General features: G+C 43.8%; 1 protein-coding gene across 1 annotated transcript; it reads left to right on the plus strand.

Moving 5' to 3' along the window:
- Window positions 1-3,998: 3,998 nt before the first annotated feature.
- Window positions 3,999-18,064, plus strand: CLDN10 (claudin 10). The gene is made up of 5 exons (XM_054388155.1): window positions 3,999-4,218; window positions 10,632-10,793; window positions 10,958-11,039; window positions 17,160-17,267; window positions 17,950-18,064. Exons 1-5 carry the CDS (start codon window positions 3,999-4,001, stop codon window positions 18,062-18,064), a joined length of 687 nt encoding a protein of 228 aa, XP_054244130.1.
- Window positions 18,065-19,564: the final 1,500 nt, after the last annotated feature.

A 19,564-nucleotide genomic window follows, 5' to 3' on the forward strand; every position in this document is an offset into this window, starting at 1 on the left:
TGATTATCCAACCATGTTCAGCATTGGTACAGCCTCACCTTGAGTACCTCATGCAGTTCTGGGCCTCACCATTTAAGAAGGATGTTTGGGTCCTCAAACATGTCCAGAGAAGGGCAGCTAAGCCAGTGAAAGGGCTGGAAGGCTTGTCCTGTGAGGAGTGGCTGAGGACACAGACTGAGAGAGTTGGGGCTGTTCAGTCTGCAGAAGAGAAGGCTCTGAGGTGGCCTTATTGTGGCCTTCCAGTATCTGAAGGGGGCCTACAGGAAAGCTGAAGAGGGACTTTTTAGGATATCAGGTAGTGACAGGACTAGGGGGAATGGAATAAAGCTGGAAGTGGGGAAATTCAGGCTGTACGTGAGGAAGAAGTTTTACACCATGAGAGTGGTGAGAGCCTGGAATGGGTTGTCCAGGGAGGTGGTTGGGGCCCCATCCCTGGAGGTGTTTAAGGCCAGGCTGGATAAGGCTCTGGCCAGCCTCATCTAATGTGAGGTGTCCCTGCCCATGGCAGAGGGGTTGGAACTAGATGATCCTTGTAGTCCCTTCCAACCCTGACTGATTCTATGATTCTATGACTCTGGTTTTGACTAGTTTGGAGAAAGGGATGCTAAGGGGTGATCTCATTGCTCTCTACAGCTTCCTGAGAAGGGGGATAGAGAGGGAGGTGCTGATCTCTTCTTCTTGTGACAAGATGCATGGGGATGGTTCAAAGCTGCACCAGGGGAGGTTTAGACGTAGGAACTATCTATTTACCAAGAGGGTGGTCAAACACTGGAACAGGCTTCCTAGAGAGGTGGTCAATGCCTCAAGCCTCTCTGAGTGTCAGAAGCATTTGGATAATGCCCTTAACAACATGCTTTAACTTTTGGTCATCCCTAAATTGGTCAGGCAGTCGGACTAGATGATCATTGTAGGTCACTTCCAACTGAAGTAGTCTGCTCTAAACACTAATAATTCTCTCCAAAATGCCAGTTTTATGCCCAAGAGCCAGTGAGACTTGCCACAAAAAAGCAAACCAAGCCAAAAACAAACTAAAAAAGAAACAAACCACAAGGGTTGGTTTTCTTGTAAGAAGTAGTGAGCACCTTTCTTTCGTAGTCCAAGGGAATAAATCTGTGTGTGAATGCAACAATTTGATCAATTATGTACAGAAAAAAGCAGGAATCGGTCCCACAAATGAACTTAAAATAAATAAATAACTAAATTCCTCAGTCCCCAAACCCAGGAAAAGGATGCATAAAGGCCAAGTCCTTCTCTCTATTACACAAGTTAAAAATACCTAAGAAAGCCAAGTAAGTAATGCTAAAGCTATGGTGGCGAGAAGACAGGTTGAAGGGAGTTGCAGGCATGCCTTCATATGAATATTAAGTTCCTACCACAGCTATAGAGAGAAAAGGGTCCATTGTTTTCAGGAAAACTGGAAGATGTGTGAGTTAGGCTCATGACAGAGGGATTTGCAGTTGCACAAGAAGAGAAGTTGAAAATGTAGTAAAGGGAGAAACAGCCTCACAGATAAATGTTTTCCAAAATCTAATCCCTGCAGATCTCAGCCAACACAAAGAAAATGCCACAGGGCAAAAGTATGTCTTGCAACTTCCTTTATCCTTCAGTCTGGGGTGAATACTCACCCATGTAAGATGTCATGTCGGGCTTACACCACCACAGATGAGTAAATGAGAAAGACAGTAACAATTGGACTAATAACTTATAAACATCATCAGAAGCAGCAGTGTCAAGAGTAGAAAAGAGGAGCCTCTTTCTGAAGTTGAAGTGAGCCTGGTTCTCATGTACAGGCCACTTTATGCATTCTGAATAAAATGAAGTTTACAGAATAGTTAATGTATAAATTAGCCCTCCCTGAAGGGTCTTTGATGGCAGGCACAAAGTGGGTTTGAGGTGGAATTAATTTTATCTGTCCTAAACCACCTGCATGTGCTCCCTCTGAAGTCCCCAGCAGTAGATAGGTGCCTGTCAGATGTGGATCCACACTGCACACATTAGCCAAAGTGCATCCCTGATGAAAGCAGAGTGGTCTGGGACAGTAGCACTGGTTATTGAAGATCACAGCCAGACCCCACAGAAGTTTGCACAGGGTTACCCACCCAGACAGTCCCTTCCACCCCTCTGGGAAGGGGTGCCTATGCTCCTCTTCTTCCTTTTCTTAGCCAGGGCTCAGGCTCAGAAGTCCCCAGGCTGTGCTGCTATCCTTCAACACTAGATCCAACTTTTTGGTTATAGTGTGGCAACACACTGAAAACTTCTGATAGGCCCTAGCCAAAATTTGCCCAGACACTAATCCCTGAATTCAACAAGCCTTATACCAACCAAAGTGGCATTATCAACAAAAGAATAGGTGAGCTCCCCACATCAAGAAAATACGGTGACTCAGACTTGGACTCAGGTCTCCAATCTTAGACTGGACTAAATCCCATTGTATAGCTGCTTGGATTGGCCTCACTTTTCATCACCAAGAGAAATTCAGTCTGCAAGAAACACTTCTGTGTCCCAAAGTGAGATCTGGCTACACCCCAACACCATAGCAGAGTGTGGCGCACTCACATCCAGACTGCCTCCCTCTCTTTTCCGAGGAGAGAAGAAGAGGGGAGAGGAAGGAAGAGAAGGGGAGGGGAGGGGAAGGAAGAGGAGAGAGATCTTGGAACAGGGATTGAATGGGAGCTGTAGAAGACTCTATGCCCAATGCTGCTGTGCAAACAAGCCTACTGCCTGCTTTCCTCTCTTCCTCTTCCCTGCCAGAGCCTCTATATGTCATCTGCAAGTCAGAGAATACCAAGGAGGCAGAGAATGGACAAAGAGACACCACATCAGCAAACACAGCTGCAAACCCTAGTTTATCCTGTTATGGCATTAACAGATTAGCAAACACCTAAGTAGCTGGAGGGTGGTTTTTTTTTTTTTTGTTGGTTTGGTGGGGGGTTTTGTGTGGGTTTTTGTTTTGTTTTAATTTCTTCACATGTCTAGAAGATGTTTACATCCGGGTTTGTGTCCACACGGCAAAACCAAAGCGCATTCATCATAAGAATAAGGATGTAAATGTGGCTTCTTATCCTCCAATGATTGCTCCTCTGGCAAAAAGGCTTAGGAAATGCAACAATAGTTTTGAAATAAAGAGGAAAGTAAAGACTGGCAGTGTACTTTCCACATCAATAGCAAACACACTACTGATGTGGAAAGTAAATAGCTTTGAACAAGAGGAGAAGCCGCAGTGAACAACTTTACCCTGTGAGCTGCAGGCTCAAATGCCAGTGCATTGAGAACGAGGCAGAAAACCCGCAAGTTCATCACCTTACATTGCAAAACCAGCTGCTAACAGCCGTATCATCTGTGGCTGCATTATAACAAGAGGCCGCCTGAAATTCAGCGCACTGGAAAACTTGTTACGTATTTCAAAAGCTTACCACCTTCTATGAATAGGGAGCGCTCGATATGCTGGACACACCCCCATTCTACAAGCAGCGCTCAAACCTGCCCCCATGGCAAAGATACTTTGGGGGGCCAGGGAGGAAGTGTTTGGATGAAGATAGAGATGCAAACCCCAACGCTGAAAGAAGCATCTGCCGAGCTTCTGCTACCAGCTCCCATGCCCCGTACCGTTCACTTAAGGGGGAGGGAGAAACCGAAGCCTGGTTGTAGGTCGCGCCGCTGTTTGTGTGTTTTCGGGTGTGTTTCTTACTGCTGCACCGAGGAGCGCCCTGCTCCTCAATCTGTGGCACGGTGCTGGGGTCTACCCCGGGACCGCGCTCCCCTCCCCGCCGTGCCGCTGCCGCTTGGACCCTGCGGCAGAGCCGGAGGGATGGGCGTGGCGGGCGGCCCCGGGAGTGCCGGGAGCTGCCTCTGATGATTGGACTGCGCGGCCCGGGGTGGCCGCTGTCCCCGCCCCCGCCCCTCTCTTGCCGCTGTCACCGGGGTTCCGCTGCTGCCGGGCTGCCGCCGCTGCGGCTCCGTGCCGCTTGCCTGCCCGCTGCTTGCCTGCTGCCGGGCCCATGGCGAGTACGTCTGCGGAGATCATCGCCTTCCTGCTGACTATCTCGGGCTGGGTGCTGGTCTCCTCCACGCTGCCCACCGACTATTGGAAGGTTTCCACTATCGATGGGACGGTCATCACCACCGCCACCTTCTGGGCCAACCTCTGGAAGACCTGCGTGACCGACTCCACCGGCGTTTCCAACTGCAAGGACTTCCCATCCATGCTGGCGCTGGACGGTCAGGCTCCCGCCGACCCCCATCCCAACTCCCTCCCGCGCCACCCCATTTCTATGCCGGTCTGCGGGAGTCATGGGCACCCCGGAGTCGGTGGGGCCGGGCGATGCGCCTCGGCGGGGATAGCGGGCAGCAGGGGAGTCGAGGCGCGGCCAGCAAGTTCTGGGGACCGGGGTAGGGGCCCCGGCGGAGGCGGCTCCCACGCGGGGTCGTGGGCAAGTGACTTAGTGTTCCCTGACAGGTGGCAGCGCGCTGCTCGTGCGCACCCATAGAAATGTTTTTCTTTCCCCTAAAACCGGCTGATTGAGAGCGTACTGGGTTCCCAAGCGTCGGGTTTGGCCTCTCGCGTTGTCATTGCTTGCTTTTTTTTTTTTAATCCCCATTGGAAGACTCCGTGCGTGTGGATTTGACACAAGAAGAATGCAGGCGAATTTTTCTGGCCAATTTATTTTCTGACTGTCTTGACAGTCCTCTTTTTTTTTTTTTTATGGTTTTGCCAGCTGTGCAACGGTCAGTGGAGAAGAACAAGCCTTTGTGTCATTTTGTTCTAATTAATGTTCCCTGGGGTTTTTTGCTAAGCAGTTATTAACTCGGGTGTAATTGCTTCATTGACAAATGGCAGTGTACGAGCTCAGGGCAGTGAGGGTTGCAAAGGTATGCAGAAGTCACACTCAGCGCAGTTTTAGGGCGGTGCTGCTCTGAAGCAAAGCTGAGAGTTTTGCTCTAGTGCCTGAAACCAAAGACTGAGTTTGTGCTGGGCTTTCCCCCTGGATAAGGAGAAACATTTTTGCCCTTTAAGGAAGCCTTACTGGGAAACTGGGAAACTGCAGGAAACCTTTACGTCTAAACTAGTTGATGAATCTGTCCTGGTAGAAGCAGTGGAAGTGTACAGGGCAGTGGTTTATAGCCTCAGGATTGTACTGCAAAGGAAGAGAGCAAGGGGGTTTAAAATTGCAGCACCTTTTCAAGGTTGGTATAGACATAAACAAATGGAACACACGGTGTCCCAATGGCATTGATAGAGAAGATCAGGCCTACTGTTCAGAGTCTGGCCAGATGTTTCCTTTGCACTGGAGTCTGAGAGTGGATTTTGATGTGGAAGGCTTGTTTAAAAGGAAAACAAAGTCAGTTAATCAGATCACTAGTAGAGATTAATATTAACATGAAGCTAATTAATACCAATATCATAAAACATTTAACCTCTCTGCTTACCAAGGGTACAAAGAGGTCAAGATATTGAGAAGGGGTAATGCAGGCAACCCTTAAGCATCACTTCCGCAGGATGATTCTCTCAAGATGGAATCACAGAAGTGAGAGGTACTGTCCCCTTTCTTTTGAGCCAGGGGTAGCAGAGGGGTTTGCTGGTTCCTTCGAAGGATTGTGAGGGAGCTGGCTAGCCTCTGCTGGTATCAGTCACCCTGTGATCAAGTCAAGTGTAGTAGCATGGTCAACTGTATAACATGATTTCTAGGCTTAAGCAAGGAGCCGTGGTCTGTGTGGAGGCAGGCAAGGAGCGATCACCAGTGCATAACCTTTTGGATCCACTGAATCTATTGTTTAGCTCTTTCTTTTCTTTCTGGGATAGTCTGCTTTCAGAGTAAGAAAAGTGTAGTTAGAAAATGCGCAGACCTGGGAACATTTAAACTTCAAAAAAGAAGAAAGTTGGCAGCAAAGTTCTTACTTTCCCTTCCTCCAAACTCTTGTGCATTGAAACCTTGTGCGCTGAGTAATGCATTTCACTTTTCCAAGGAATGAGTTTCTGAGGGACCTTCTGCAGAGTGCAACAGCCATCAGAACAGTAACTCATCTTGGACAGAAATGAATCCAAAATACACATCAGGAGGAGTCTTATCCCGTTCTCCTGGCCAGAATCGATAGTGGAAGGTTCTGGCTTAAACGTCTCTCAGTAACATCTCTAAATGATGTCAGGTCAGGTCTTGGTACCCAAGCACAATACAAATGACAGGCAGGCTGGAGAGAGTAACATGACCCCCACAGCACAGGCCAGGCAAGCTGGGACAGGGCAGGGGGGCAGCCACCACTGCACCACAGCCAGAGGTGCTTTAGGTAGCTAGCCTAGTCCTGACTCCCTTCCTCACAGTTACTAGCTCTGCTGGGAACCCATTAGCACCTGACAGTGGGTGTGTATATCCTCTTATCACCTTAACCCTTCCCTGGTGCAGGGGTTGCAGTGCTTCATGCATATCTTAGAGGGATTTGTATGTCAGCATGAAGTAGAATCTACCTTGGCCCTCAAGTAGCTTCTCCCTTCCCTCCTTTTCCTCTTTGCACAGACTTACATGGCTAAGCTTGATCCCATTCCTTATGATCAGGAACATGGGAATTTTCTTACTTCATCTGCAATTGGACTCAGAAGACACAAAAATAGCTGGAGAAGATTTGCCTGTCAAAGCAATTCCTCTTCTATGAAAATGGTTTTTCTGTCAAATGGAAAACTTATGAATTTTGCTGGAAGTGTTGTCTGGAGAGACTATTCAGGTTTGCCAGAGGATCAAAAGTAAAATGAAGGCATGACATTGAGATATCACCATGCCAGGGTGCAGGACAGGTGTAGGAGATGTCTTTCCTTCTTAAGAAGCAGTGTTACTCCTGATCCAAAAATGGTTCCCTAATACTCTTATTTTGGTTTACATCATGGTCTGTGCTCCCCAGATTACTGTAGAGTAAGGCTGCCCTAATGGCTTTCAGGCCATCACTCCACACAAGCATCCACCAGAGAAAATTGCTTGTGTTCCCCTTCCACCTTTTTGCATTCCTGTATAACACATCTACTTGGTCAACCCTCATTAAGGGCTTGGCCCCACGTGCTATCTGCAAGCAAAGATATTCCTGCTGTTGTTGGGAGTTAGAATAATTTGGGGTTTCCTTTTGTGTAGTGCTGGTCATAGGTGGAAACTTAGCAATGAAACCACCTCAGCAATGAAACCACCTCCTCAAAAAAGGATGCAAGAGTTTCTGTGTTTTCATCAGTGAATCTCATGACCTTTTGCAAGAACAGAGCTGAACAAAAATTTACTTATGAGCTAAAAGAGAGTGTTGAAGATTAGAAAAACAAACATACAAAAGCAACGCGAGTGTACTTTTAGAAGGAATCTGTGCTTTTAGAAGGAGTCTGTGCTGGATCTGTAGGGCAACCTCTTGCACTTAACGTGATGCAGACTGCAAAATGCCATCAGAGGCATTTTTTGTGAGTGACAGTCCCAGAACTTTACATGCTTTTTTTTTCCTGTTATATGACATGAATATATGAATTCCTCCTAACTCTTCGTGAGCATGAGAGGCAAGCATGAGAGCAATGAGGCAAGAAAGATGAAGATCTAACAAGATTAATTTGCATGCAAGACAAAACACTTTAAAAAAAAATCACATTGAAATAAGTTTCTCTTGGAATGCTGTTAAACATGACTTTATGAGTAATGCATGTTTGTCTGCTTGTCTGTTTAAAACATACAGCTTTTTGTTGCTTGGGAGCTTCATTTGGGTGATTAATATGCAGATGACAAGCTTCCTGTAGGAATTTGTGCAAATACAGACAATAAACATTTGGAAAGAGGACGATCTTCAGTCTTGGGTGGAGGAGTGGGAAGAAATAGGCAGCTCCCCTTTACACTTCTGTGAATTATAAGTCTTGCTAACCAATGTAATGCTCTTGCTTTCTAGGAAGCAAAGAAAAAGTTTAATTACTTTTATAATCAAATGCTTTTAATATAAGGTCCAAGTGATAGGAGTCTGGATTTGATGGAAGGTTGATTTCACCCTTTCATGTTTCCTAATGCTCTAGTCAAGCTAGTGGGACTAACAGAGTCTTCTGATCTTCCACATTACTGGTGTAGATTGTAATTTTATTTAATCTGTTTTGTTTTAAAAATGAGTGCCAGTTGGATGATTGCTGTGGTGAACTGAAACAAGTCTTGCTGTGGCTGGCCTACCCAATTCAGTGAAATATTTAGTGAGGAAGGTTATTCATTCAGCAGAACTGAGCAGTCTTCCAGATCATGCTGTTTATAATTGAAAATGATTTCTGGGTGAGTGAGTTAATTATTTCTTGCTGTCTCACTACCCTCTACCTATTCTGAAACTGTGTACTGACCTTCAGAAACAGCTGAATTTCAGCCCTGTGGTTCCTAGGGTATGCTGGTTATTTTGGTTGGGGTGAATATTTACTGTTTCTCCTAGGAGGTTCAGACATAAATAAAAGTTTAGAGGACCTCCGGGTAAATATGTTCATGGTTGAGCACTTTAATGTGTCAATTAGCTACTAACAGTGTCAATAAATCGGACCTGTCAAAAATAATAGCTTCCTTGCCAGTCTTCATCTCCCACTTTAACTGTGTGCTACAAGAAATACATTACACACCACTGAAAGCAGTAGAAGCCAACTTTTCCATGCCCATAGCAAAAGTCAACAAAGCAAGCCTGCTTTCTTCAGACTTGGGTTCTACACAAACCACTCTCTCTCATATTCCAGCATGTGAGTGGTACAACAGTTATGTCATTGACTGTTGTATTTAGCAGATGGGCTACAGAAGCATGTTGCAGATGGAGGAAGTCTGTGTGCATGCCAACGTGTGCAGATAAGAGGCCATAGGTTGTGTTCATAGATGTGCAGCAAAGCACCCAAGTTCTGTGAGACCGATGAAATTGAGGTCTGATGTGCTACAGATTGCTTCTTGTGTGATGCTTGTTGCACACAGTGGTGAATCAACAGGGCTGGGGTTTTTAAAAGATTGTTCAAACACAGAGCAATCATCCTGGAGCTGATACTCCTTCGGCAGCAGCTAAAGTGGGTGGCAGGAAGGAGTGCCAAAGGTAGCCAAGCATCAGTGTTAGCCATCTGCAACTCAAGGGCATGCCAGCCAGACACAGATTTCTCTTTAATGAATCACAGAATCAGAGAATGTTAGGGGTTGGAAGGGTCCTCCAGAGGTCATTGAGTCCAACTCCCCTGACAGAGCAGGATCACGTGGGGCAGACCACACAGGAATGCATTCAGGTGGGTTTTGAAAGTTTCTAGAGAAGGAGACTTCACAACCTCTCTGGGCAGCCTGTTCTAGTGTTCCATCACCCTCACCATAAAAAAGTGTCTCTTTTTGTATCAGATGGAACCTCCTGTGTTCTAGCTTGTACCTGTTGTTCCTTGTCCTATCACTGGGCACCACCAAAAAGAGACTGGCACCTTCATCTAGACGCCCACCCCTCAGATATTTATACATGTTGATAAGATCCTCTCTCAGCTTTCTCTTCTCAAGATTAAGCAGCCCAAATTCTCTCAGTCTTTCTTCATAGGATGCATCCAGTCCCTTTTTGAATCTCTGTAAACCTTTAGCATGTACATATCCTGTGGAAAGGAGTTCTAGTACTTCATTCTGTGAACAAGTGCACTTCTTGTTTTGAATCTGCTGCCTTCTGTTTTCATTATGCCCTCTAGTTCCTGTTTTAATATATTAATTTCCTATACATTAAAGACTTCCATGCAGGATTTGGGGTTTATTTATTTATTTTATTTATTTTATTTGTAATTATGTAAAATTCGGTGTAATAGGCAATGAAAAGGTGATTTAGGTCTCAGTATTTCCACCCCCTGGAGATCAAAGCAAAAAAGAATGAATAGCCTGATAGAGGAAGTACACTTTCATTTTAAATGAGCTGTAACAGCAGATAATGAAGAAAAACATCTTGTGATGGTTATTCAACTGTGTAAGATTACAGTGTTCCACCCTGTAAACAGTGATATGAGTTTATCAGAGTCTTTCAATTACAAGATATTCCCAGAAGGGAGAAGAGGCCAAGGAACCCATTGTCCTGCTGAAAGCCCTGCACCTTGGAGCTCCATCTGAGAGCAGCTTCAGGCAGCACAGGAAAACTGAGAGTAGTTAAGCAAGCCACAAGCCACTTTTCCAGGCTTAAGTATGGCAGTGATTTGTTTTACCTCAAAGGCTACTGCTGACCACAAAGCTGAGTACATGTTTGACTTCCTTGCAGAATGAGGGCCTTCTTGACAGATCCAAATCAAATTGGTAGTGTGTGCAGGCAGGCCCAGGACCCTGCAGATGCTGCAAACCATCTGCCAGTTGTGTTGCATCTGGGACACGCATACAAAACAAGGCTGGCGTGTAAGACTTGCAGATGCTGTACCCAGTGCCATGAGATTATTTTTTGGAGCCCTGTATGGATCCCAGAGTATGTTTCCTTTGATCCCGGCTCAGGTGATGATACCCTGTGAAGGGCATGCATGACCTAGAAGAATACACTCAATGGAAGCTGACATTGCTCCAGCCAAGGTCTGATTCAGTTTGCAACAGTGAATGCCTAAATGGTGTGCAGAGGAAGAGGAACTACAATGAAATCCATTGTGGTCCCAGTTCTCATGTTCACCTTTCTCTTTCTCACCGCAGGTTACATCCAAGCCTGCAGAGGACTGATGATCTCTGCTGTCTGCCTGGGTTTCTTCGGTGCTGTTTTTGGACTCATTGGGATGAAGTGTACAAAAGTTGGAGGCTCTGATCAGACTAAAGCAAAAATAGCTTGTTTAGCTGGACTGATTTTCATACTCTCTGGTAAATATACCTTATTTCTCTAAGTCTGCATACTTGAAGTCATACCAGAGCTGCTTCTTTTCTGCAGAAATCCACACACAGTTCTCCATGACTTCACTGACTTCAGGGTCAGGCCCAGAGCTCTTCTGCTGGCTCCACTGAACGGTTTGTCTTATGCTTTTCAGGGTTGTGCTCTATGACTAGTTGTTCCCTGTATGCAAACAGGATTACGTCTGAATTCTTTGATCCTTCTTTTGTTGCACAAAAGTAAGTACTTCCCTATACCCATAAATCTTTCAAAGAAGTAGACCTTAAGTTTCATACTGCACACAAGAGCCCATTTAAATGGAGAGCAGGTGCTTCTTCTGTTGGGAGAACAGAAGGACAGTGGGCTGCAATTTTATTGTGTTTTCCAAATGGAGTATCCATGTGCTGAAATTCAATGAACAAACACTTTCCTGTACAGTGATTGCTCTGTAATCTTTGCGCCCAGGCTTATTACAGCTCAGCTGGGTTCTACTCTGCTCACCTCAGAGCAAACAGGGTTAAGCCTGGGCCCTTCAGTTCAAGAAGGACAAGGGACTGTTTGAAAGAGTCCAGTGCAGAGCCACAAGGATGATTAAGGGAGTGGAACATCTCCTTTATGAGGAAAGGCTGAGTGAGCTGGGTCTCTTCAGCTTGGAGAAGAGGAGACCAAGAGGTGACCTTATTGATGTTTGTAAGTACGTGAAGGGCGAGTGTTAGGAGGATGGAGCCAGGCTCTTGTCAGTGATGTCCAATGACAGGACAAGGGGTAATGGGTGCAGCCTGGAGCGTATGAGGTTCCATGTGAACATATGGAAAAACTTTTTCACTGTGAGGTTGACAGAGCACTGGAACAGGCTGCCCAGAGGGCTTGTGGAGTCTCCTTCTCTGGAGATATTCAAAACCTGCCTGGATGTGTTCCTGTGTGACCTACTCTAGGTAATCCTGCTCTGGCAGTAGGGTTGGACGAGATGATCTTTCGAGGTCCCTTCCAATCCCTAACATTTTGTGATTCTGTGCAATCAGGAGTGAAGCTTATGTTTATGTCAGAGATGCAGCAAAAGGAGTGCACAAGAAAGAGACACTCATTAGGCACATCATTCAATAGGAAAGGAAGAAAAATATTTCCTTAAGCTTTAGATAGAAGGTAGTTTCCATAAAGGTATTGAGCATTGCATAATCTTGACTCTTTTTGAGAGGTTTCTGCAGGCTTTTTGGACTTTTGCTGACAGATTTTCAAATCTAAATGACTGAAATTTTGATCACAAGCCCTATAGAAACATGTGATTTTATAAGCACTAAGAAAAATGTTTTGACTGTATTTGTAATTAAATTTAAGGGAGTGATTGTTACAGAATGGCAGGATCCATACCTGAAGTAATAAGTGTTCCTAAAGACTCACTTTAAAGTTGTGCAAGTTCTCAGGACTTACAAAGGCAGTAATTCACAAACCAGTGCTTGGATTTTGGATTCACAACTTAACTTAGAAGTCTGAAAATGTTGGCTGTAAATTATGGCATCACAGACTTTGCTGTCTCAACTTCTTACATTAACTTTATAATTAACTTTACATTACATTAACTTTACATTAGCTGTAACATTAACTTTAAAGGCAAGGATTTCCAGGTTTTCTTGGTGCTGATTCCAGGATGTCTCAACCATTGTGTATGCATTTTCCTGAGATGCAAGGAGGGGCTCAGCAAGGAACCATGAGCCTTTCTGTTTCTCCTTGATAGAAAGAAAATGGTCAGAAGAAATAACATTAATTGGATCCATGTTTGCAGTAGGGTTGACTCCTCATCTCCCATCTTGAAAATAAGTTCATATTAGTTTCCTCCATAATTCTGTGATAGTTTCTGCTTGTTTGATTTGTTGAGAATAGGATCAAAACCCTCCAAAAGAAACAAGAATGTAAGGTACTGTGAAGAAAATGGAGCCCTGGGTATATAGCCAGAAGTTAATTATTTATCAGGCTTACTGTTGCTAGTGAAAAATACCATGGTTGTTGCCAGAATTCCCTTTCCTATACTGTATTCCCAAGCTCTTCTGCTGTGAAAGAGCAGGCAGGCCTCACAGTGGAATTTTACTGAGAGGGAGTGAGAAATCATAGAATCATTAAGGTTGAAAGACCTCTTAAGATCATCCTTCACTTAAAATTGAAATTAAAACAGTAAAATATCACCTGCAGAAATTACCTTTTTCTTGAACAGCACCATAACTCAGCTGTGGGCACACATGGTCACAACTGCAAAGATAAAGGCAAAGAGGAGAGCTGGAAGTTGGGGTTGCGCACAGTGTACGTAGCTCATGCAGTGACCTTGCATCAGGTTAAGCTAACGGTGGCGGTCAACTCCTTTCTCTCGTAACCAGTGTAAAATATGATGTAGTCATGCATTTTCTTGCCATCTGAGAACTCCCTCTTTGACATGCCTCGCAGAAGCATTTAGTATGCTTTGCTGATATATTGTGGAAATTTCTCTTTGGCTCTTCACTGAGAGAGGATTTCAACCTTCTACCTTTTACTGCACTTTTCTCTCCTGAAGTGGTGGTGTCAAAGACAGGCTCAACATTAACTGTTAGTGGAACACAAACGACACAAGATGTTTAGCATCATCTCAGCCATCAGATTTTCCCTCCAGCCTGCTGATTTGGAAGAGGCACCCTGGCAATGTATGGGTGCAGGAGGAATCAGACCTGCCAAAAGCTGTTGCCTGAGAGACTTCTGCTTTGAATTTTGTACCTAACTGAGATTACCTAGCTTCCCAATCTCTTCCGTAGAGAATTGTTTCCCTTTAGCTTTCTTGTCTCTGAATGGATTGTGTTCAGTTCACACAGGCCCATTTTTCACTGTCCTGCTGCTACATTTAAATCTATTTTTCATTTGCCAAAAATGGTAAGAATTAGTCATTAAAAACGTGTATTTCCCTTGGGCAGTTGTGTTGATTTTGTGGGTAGGTAGCTATGTGCTTTAGGTACACTGACATTCAGTTGTCTAATGAAACTAGCCAGCTTGGAAGTTTACTTCTTTGTCCTATTGTATGTAACAAGTAGAACAGTTTTTGTCTATACTGATACTGTCCTTTCTTCCTTTCACTGAATTTTACCTCTCTGGATTACAGCAAAAAAATCTGTTTTTTCATCTTGCTTGATCAGTTTAGTTGAAAGTGGCTTTCAGTTCTCTGCTGCTGAATTCGCATAATCCTCAGCAGTCACCACCTCTAAGCCTCTTCATCTGTGTCCCACTCTCTTCTGAGCTGCCAGTGATCTCTGATCAGATTGATTTCACCATTTGGAGTTGGTGGATACACAGCCACAGTCTTGGGGGAGTGACTGCTTTGGTTCTTGCAACCAAGAATTGTTACAAGAACAGAAGAGTGTGATTCCTGCAAAGATTTTTGATAAAGAGAGAAGGGAAAAACAAAACTGCAGAGGTTTCTTCTAAAAAAGGACTATATATATATATATATTTTATTTTTTTCTGGAGGTACCAATGTATGCAAGTTTTGGGGTTTTTTTATATCGTAAGGTAGTTTTCCATACTGGATTTTGATGGAAGGTAAGAGCTGGCTTCTTATACACTGCAAAGATGGATTGGATAAAATCCAGGGAGCCATACACAGGCTGACATGCAGCTGAAATTTTGAAGTTTTCCTCACAAACACCATCTCTGCAACTCATGAACCTAGTGCTGTGGCAGCCCATGTATGCCATCTGTTTATACATGTTATAGTCACAAATATTGTTTAAAAAGTACAAACAATCCCCAGAATAAAGGGCAGATCCCATGTCTTCTTTCCTGATGAGGAGGCGACAGCCAGGTAACCCTTCTCTACTCAATGAAACCCAATGTAATCTTGATTTCTTTTCTGTACAACTGAGGAGCTTCAGGAGAGGAGATGGTAATGGGTTCAACTATCTTTCTCGTCTTAGCCTCTGGCCAATCATTTAATGTTGTTAGATGGAAATGTAGAAGTAAACTTAGGTTTCCCCTCCCACTTTCTAGGCAAATGGTCTTGGCAAAGAAGTTGTTACAGCAACAGCCATCTTGGGTCTTGGTCCAGCTGTGTTCTCCATCTCCGCAGTGTTCTGTGTTGGCTTTTGTGGGTGCTTCTGTGGCAGTATGTGTGGGGATGGAAGGATCTCCAGGATGGGGTTCACCTTATGTTGAAGTTAGTCACTTTGGATCCGTATCTACAGCTCTTTAAAAGCAGTGCCTTGCGTGTGTTTCAAAAGTGTACTTTGTATTTTTTGTGTATTGACTGTTCATGGGAACCTAGGTGATGAGGTCTGATGTAGCTTATCTGCTTTTATTGGAGAAACCCCAGCCCTTAAATAGACAGAAATCTGCTCCAGTCTTGTGAAAACCATAGCACACAATGGAAATGTGAGCATAGTTAGAATTAAAGTTTTATTGGTTTCACAGATTTTGAAGTCAAATGGGGCTGGGTGCTGCATTTTCCAGTGTGAAAGGCAGCTGAGTTATGGCTTTCAGCAGTTTAATATGGGAGTTGGATGCCTAAGTCTCACATTGAGTATGGAGAATGTTCTGGGGAATCTTAACCTTTTTTAGCAAGAGATTATAAATAAAAACTATGCTTAGGTGATGTGATCAAGAAATGAAAAAGAAGTCTAAAAGTTTGAGCACTAGAAGGGCCATGAAGAGTCGGGTGGAAGCCCACACCAAGTGTCCTACCTCCGAGCTTTAATGTTTCCATGTCTTTTCAGAAGAAAATCCATGAGTCAGAAATTACTTGAACCTGGATGTCTAGTACTGATATCATAAGTGTGACTTTATCCTTAGGTGACTTTTCTATTTATTTTACTTTTTTTTTTAAAGTCTGTGTGTTACCTCTGTCTAGAATACCAGGAAAAACTGAAGAAGTGATTTTCTTGTTGTTGTTTTTTGTTTTCCAGCCAGTGTGCACCCTCTTGTGACCTACTGTACAAGTTGCTGTGTTATTTGCTGGGTGTCTGGGGCCACAGGCAATTTTTAACCTTTCCACAGTATCATCTTTGTAAAGATGTAAGAACGGCTTACAGGTGTTTTCAGTGATACATTTCAGCAAATGTGAAATTAGGATCTGGTCAGATGGAAGCGTTCAGAACTAGCTGAAAAGTACGCAGCTGCACAGCCTGTCGATTGTACAGGCTGACCATCAAGCTGAGGCTTTCATTCAGCTGCCTCACCAGAGATGCAGCAGAGAAACAAATTTCCATTAACTGAACAGCACAACTACCTGACTGATAACTGTGGCTGGATGGGGGATGTGGGCCTGTGTTTTCAGCACAGAACCCTAAGAGTCAGAAGGAGATAAAAGTTTCCTCAAGGAGGAACTGGAGAAGAAGGAGCAGGAGGCACAGTCTGTCCCAAGAGTGAGGAAGGAGGCTCTAAAGACTGCTGGGCCTGCGGCTTGAAGTGGGTCATCCTGAAAGTGTTTTAACGGAGCAGTAACTCAGGCAAAGAGCTGAGGAATAGAGCAGTCAAGTAGCAGCTATAGCTTGCCGTTTGTCTTGAAGCTCCAGATCTCAGGTTACAGGCACTGAGCTTGAGCAGGGGGAGGAAAGAATCTCTTCTCCATATCCTTCTTTTCCTTCCTTTACTACTGTTCCTTTAGAAATGCTAACTTGACCTTAACTGACAATCCTCCTAAAGTGCTACCATCTCCTCTCAGAATCAAACCAAGCAGTTTCTGACTGCAAACAGTTTGTGGCTCTCCTGGGCAGTTCAGGGGACTGTGGGTAGTAACCTGGAGCTGTTTGCAAGGGCTTGAAGGGGAGTGATGTCTTCCAGCCTCAGTCCAGAGAGACAGAAAGTTGCTGGCACTTGCACAGGTGTATGTGTACATATGTACCTCTCTCCATATCTATACGTGTATCTCTCTGTATAAAAACCTCATGTTTTAAGCAGGCTGGAGTGTAGATAGGGAGGGAGAGATTCTGAAAACGAGACAGTTGTAGGCAGCAGTTCTAGTTCCCAGCTCAGTAAAAACCCAACTCCAGATTAGGAATAAGCCTGAAATAGTCCAAGTGGACAGGAGCTGTGTTCTGCGAATTGAGTCAAAGAATCATGTGACCCCACAGCCCAGCAATCCAGGAAGAGGTGTGGAAAACTCGGGCACTTCGGCTGGTTGCACAGGGAGATAAGTATTGCCCAAACATATTGCAGGGACAGAGTTTGCCTCCCAAGTAAAAGGGAAGTAATGAAAAGAATGTGAGTGAATGCCACAGCTGCTGCTTTTGTAATGAATAATGTGTATGTCAATGGAAAGCTGTTAAGCAAAACATAAAATTTAGGTTTATTCTGAAAAACAATTGTTAAATCCATGCTGTCTTTTGTTAAACCCATTTATTTACTTCCTGTAGGTATGAATTAGGAGCAGCTTTGTTCATTGGATGGGCTGGTGCTTCACTCTGCATTATTGGTGGCAGTATATTCTGCTTCTCAATAACTGAAACCAGTAATTCTCCAAGGTAAAATACAAACTGTACTTACTGAAAGAAGTCGATACTAGCACATTTCTGCCCATTCTATGTATGTGGTTTGGTTTACTTTTCCAAAACATTTTGTAGTGAGGTTCAGGAAAAGATTGTATGGATGAAAGAAAACAATGAGATTTAAGGATAATGCTACGTCCATGATTAATATAATTAAAAGCTATTTTCTCAGAACAAATACTTGTATTTTATAGGTATACTTCATAAATTTACTACAGTTGGGAAAAAACCGCTGTACTCACGGATGTAGGAGCAGTGGTCAGGCCACTATACAAGTGTGAATAGACAAGTTTCTTTAATCCCAGATCACCAGGTAAAAAGTGAGAGGTGAAGGACAGCGACAGTAGCAGTGGGACTTACAGCAACAGAAGTGGGGTCATAATGAAGAGGAATAGCTGGAGCGAGTAACTATTTACCTAGATCTGCTACAGCCTAGATATTTATAGAAAAGTGACTTGCAAAGATAAATCCTGGAGGGGGAAATGTAAAACCAGTAAGAGATCACACAGGGAAGGAAGGTGTGTCCTCTGCCTCTGTTCATAAAATGTACAGGGATGCTCCTAGATGTTTCTTCCAGTTTTGTGTTACTGTAAGGTTTGGATGCAGAGCTGTAACCTGCTGGATGAGCTGAAAATAGCTCTTTCTATTTGCTTTTCAGGAGAGGGTATGCATATAATGGAGCCACATCTGTGATGTCTTCTCGTACAAAGGTCCACAACAGCATCCCAGACAAAACCCCACCAAAGCATTTTGACAAGAACGCTTATGTTTAATTGTACCATTTGAAGATTCAAAGCGTTTGAAAAATGAGTTTGTTTCATTCAGAGTGATTTCCCCTCCCTCAACCTCAATGTACTTATCACTAAGACAATGACTTTCTAAAAACATTAACTTGCAGCTTTTTTTCACTTTGATGTAAATTTTATTATATATTTTAAGATTGATGTTGGTATTGTCAAGTTTATACCCAGAAATCATGAGCTGATGTTGCTTTCTTGAAAAAAATAAATGAGGTATTGACCAGTTCAGTAGTCTTTGCTTATGAGAATGACATCACACACATCACATTGACTGCAGTGCATCATTGCAACCATTTTTGAAATGGGTTTAGTACTGGACAACACAGCCACACTCCATACAGGTTAATATGTAAAATGTCTCAGCACTGATTAGCAGTGACATTGAAATTGCAGAGCACACCATAACTGCAGCACCAGCCCACGACAGTCAGTGGGAATCAACAGACTCTTACCTCTTTATTGCATTGTGGGGTGGAAGAACAGGCAACTTAGTCTCTTCCTGTTTCTGCAGCACAGAGTAGACTGGGTGAAGTGAAAGTGTGGAATCTGGGGACGCAGGAGCAGGTACCAAGCAGAGTCAGGGTCAATTGTTACAAAACCAGAGGGTCTTGCATGGCCTAAGAAGAATGCAAACATGAGAAGAAGGATGCATGTGTGATGGTTCGCTTTTGTTTGCATGGCAGGGAGAGCAAAGGTTAAGCAAGGCTGCAGCCTGTGGGGAATTGTGTGATGTGCAAGGCAATGCTCAGAGACATTTCCTATATGCTGCCTTTGCTTTGTGCAGTCGGGCTCATGCCCTGCATTAACGCTCCTACTGGTGATGAGTCACTTCCAGAGGGGTTGTTTTGTTTCCTCCTGCTGGGCAGGATGCTGGGATACCTTTGGCTCCAGAATGGCTCCAAGCCACCGGGTTAGGAAGAGAAATCCCCAGGGAACCCCAGTTGGCCTGCTCTGACACTGACATTTCTGAAGGGCTGACCACATAAAAGCAGGTAATACTTAACAGCACAATTTTAGATAACCCTGAGTTAGTTACAACAGTTAAAAAATTCAGGTAATAACCTTTTCTTAACCTATTAGAAATGTTATGGATTTTTGAGGGAATATTTGTACAATGAGTCAATAAATGAGATGAGAGATTATGAATGAACTACAAACTGCATTCTAGACTGAGTCCCTAAAACCAGACATAAATTCAAGTCTGTCTCAAGGCTTGAACTGATGGACCCTTGGAGTATAAATGCATTGGTTATTTTGGGACAAAGGTGTACATAAAAAATTAGTAGTCCTATTTAATAATGGCACAATATGATAGAAAAGGTTTTGTATCTGACCCTGTCTAAAATATATCACAATTACAAAGCCATTCAGGGTTCTTCCAATTTTACTTCAGTTTAATATTTAGTCAAAAAGCTGTTGTGGTTTTTAGGAAGGTAGCCAATACGGACAAAACAGAAATATGAAAGTACTTCT

Source organism: Indicator indicator, chromosome 1, assembly GCF_027791375.1.
Source record: "Indicator indicator isolate 239-I01 chromosome 1, UM_Iind_1.1, whole genome shotgun sequence".
Lineage (NCBI taxonomy): Eukaryota > Metazoa > Chordata > Aves > Piciformes > Indicatoridae > Indicator > Indicator indicator.

Excerpts from the sequence above, each read along its gene's own strand:
- CLDN10 (XM_054388155.1), top strand. The coding sequence starts at position 3,999 with ATGGCGAGTACGTCTGCGGAGATCATCGCCTTCCTGCTGACTATCTCG. Across the intron at positions 4,219-10,631 it reads ATCCATGCTGGCGCTGGACG|GTTACATCCAAGCCTGCAGA; the intron begins GTCAGGCTCCCG and ends TTCTCACCGCAG. Across the intron at positions 17,268-17,949 it reads GAAACCAGTAATTCTCCAAG|GAGAGGGTATGCATATAATG; the intron begins GTAAAATACAAA and ends TTTGCTTTTCAG.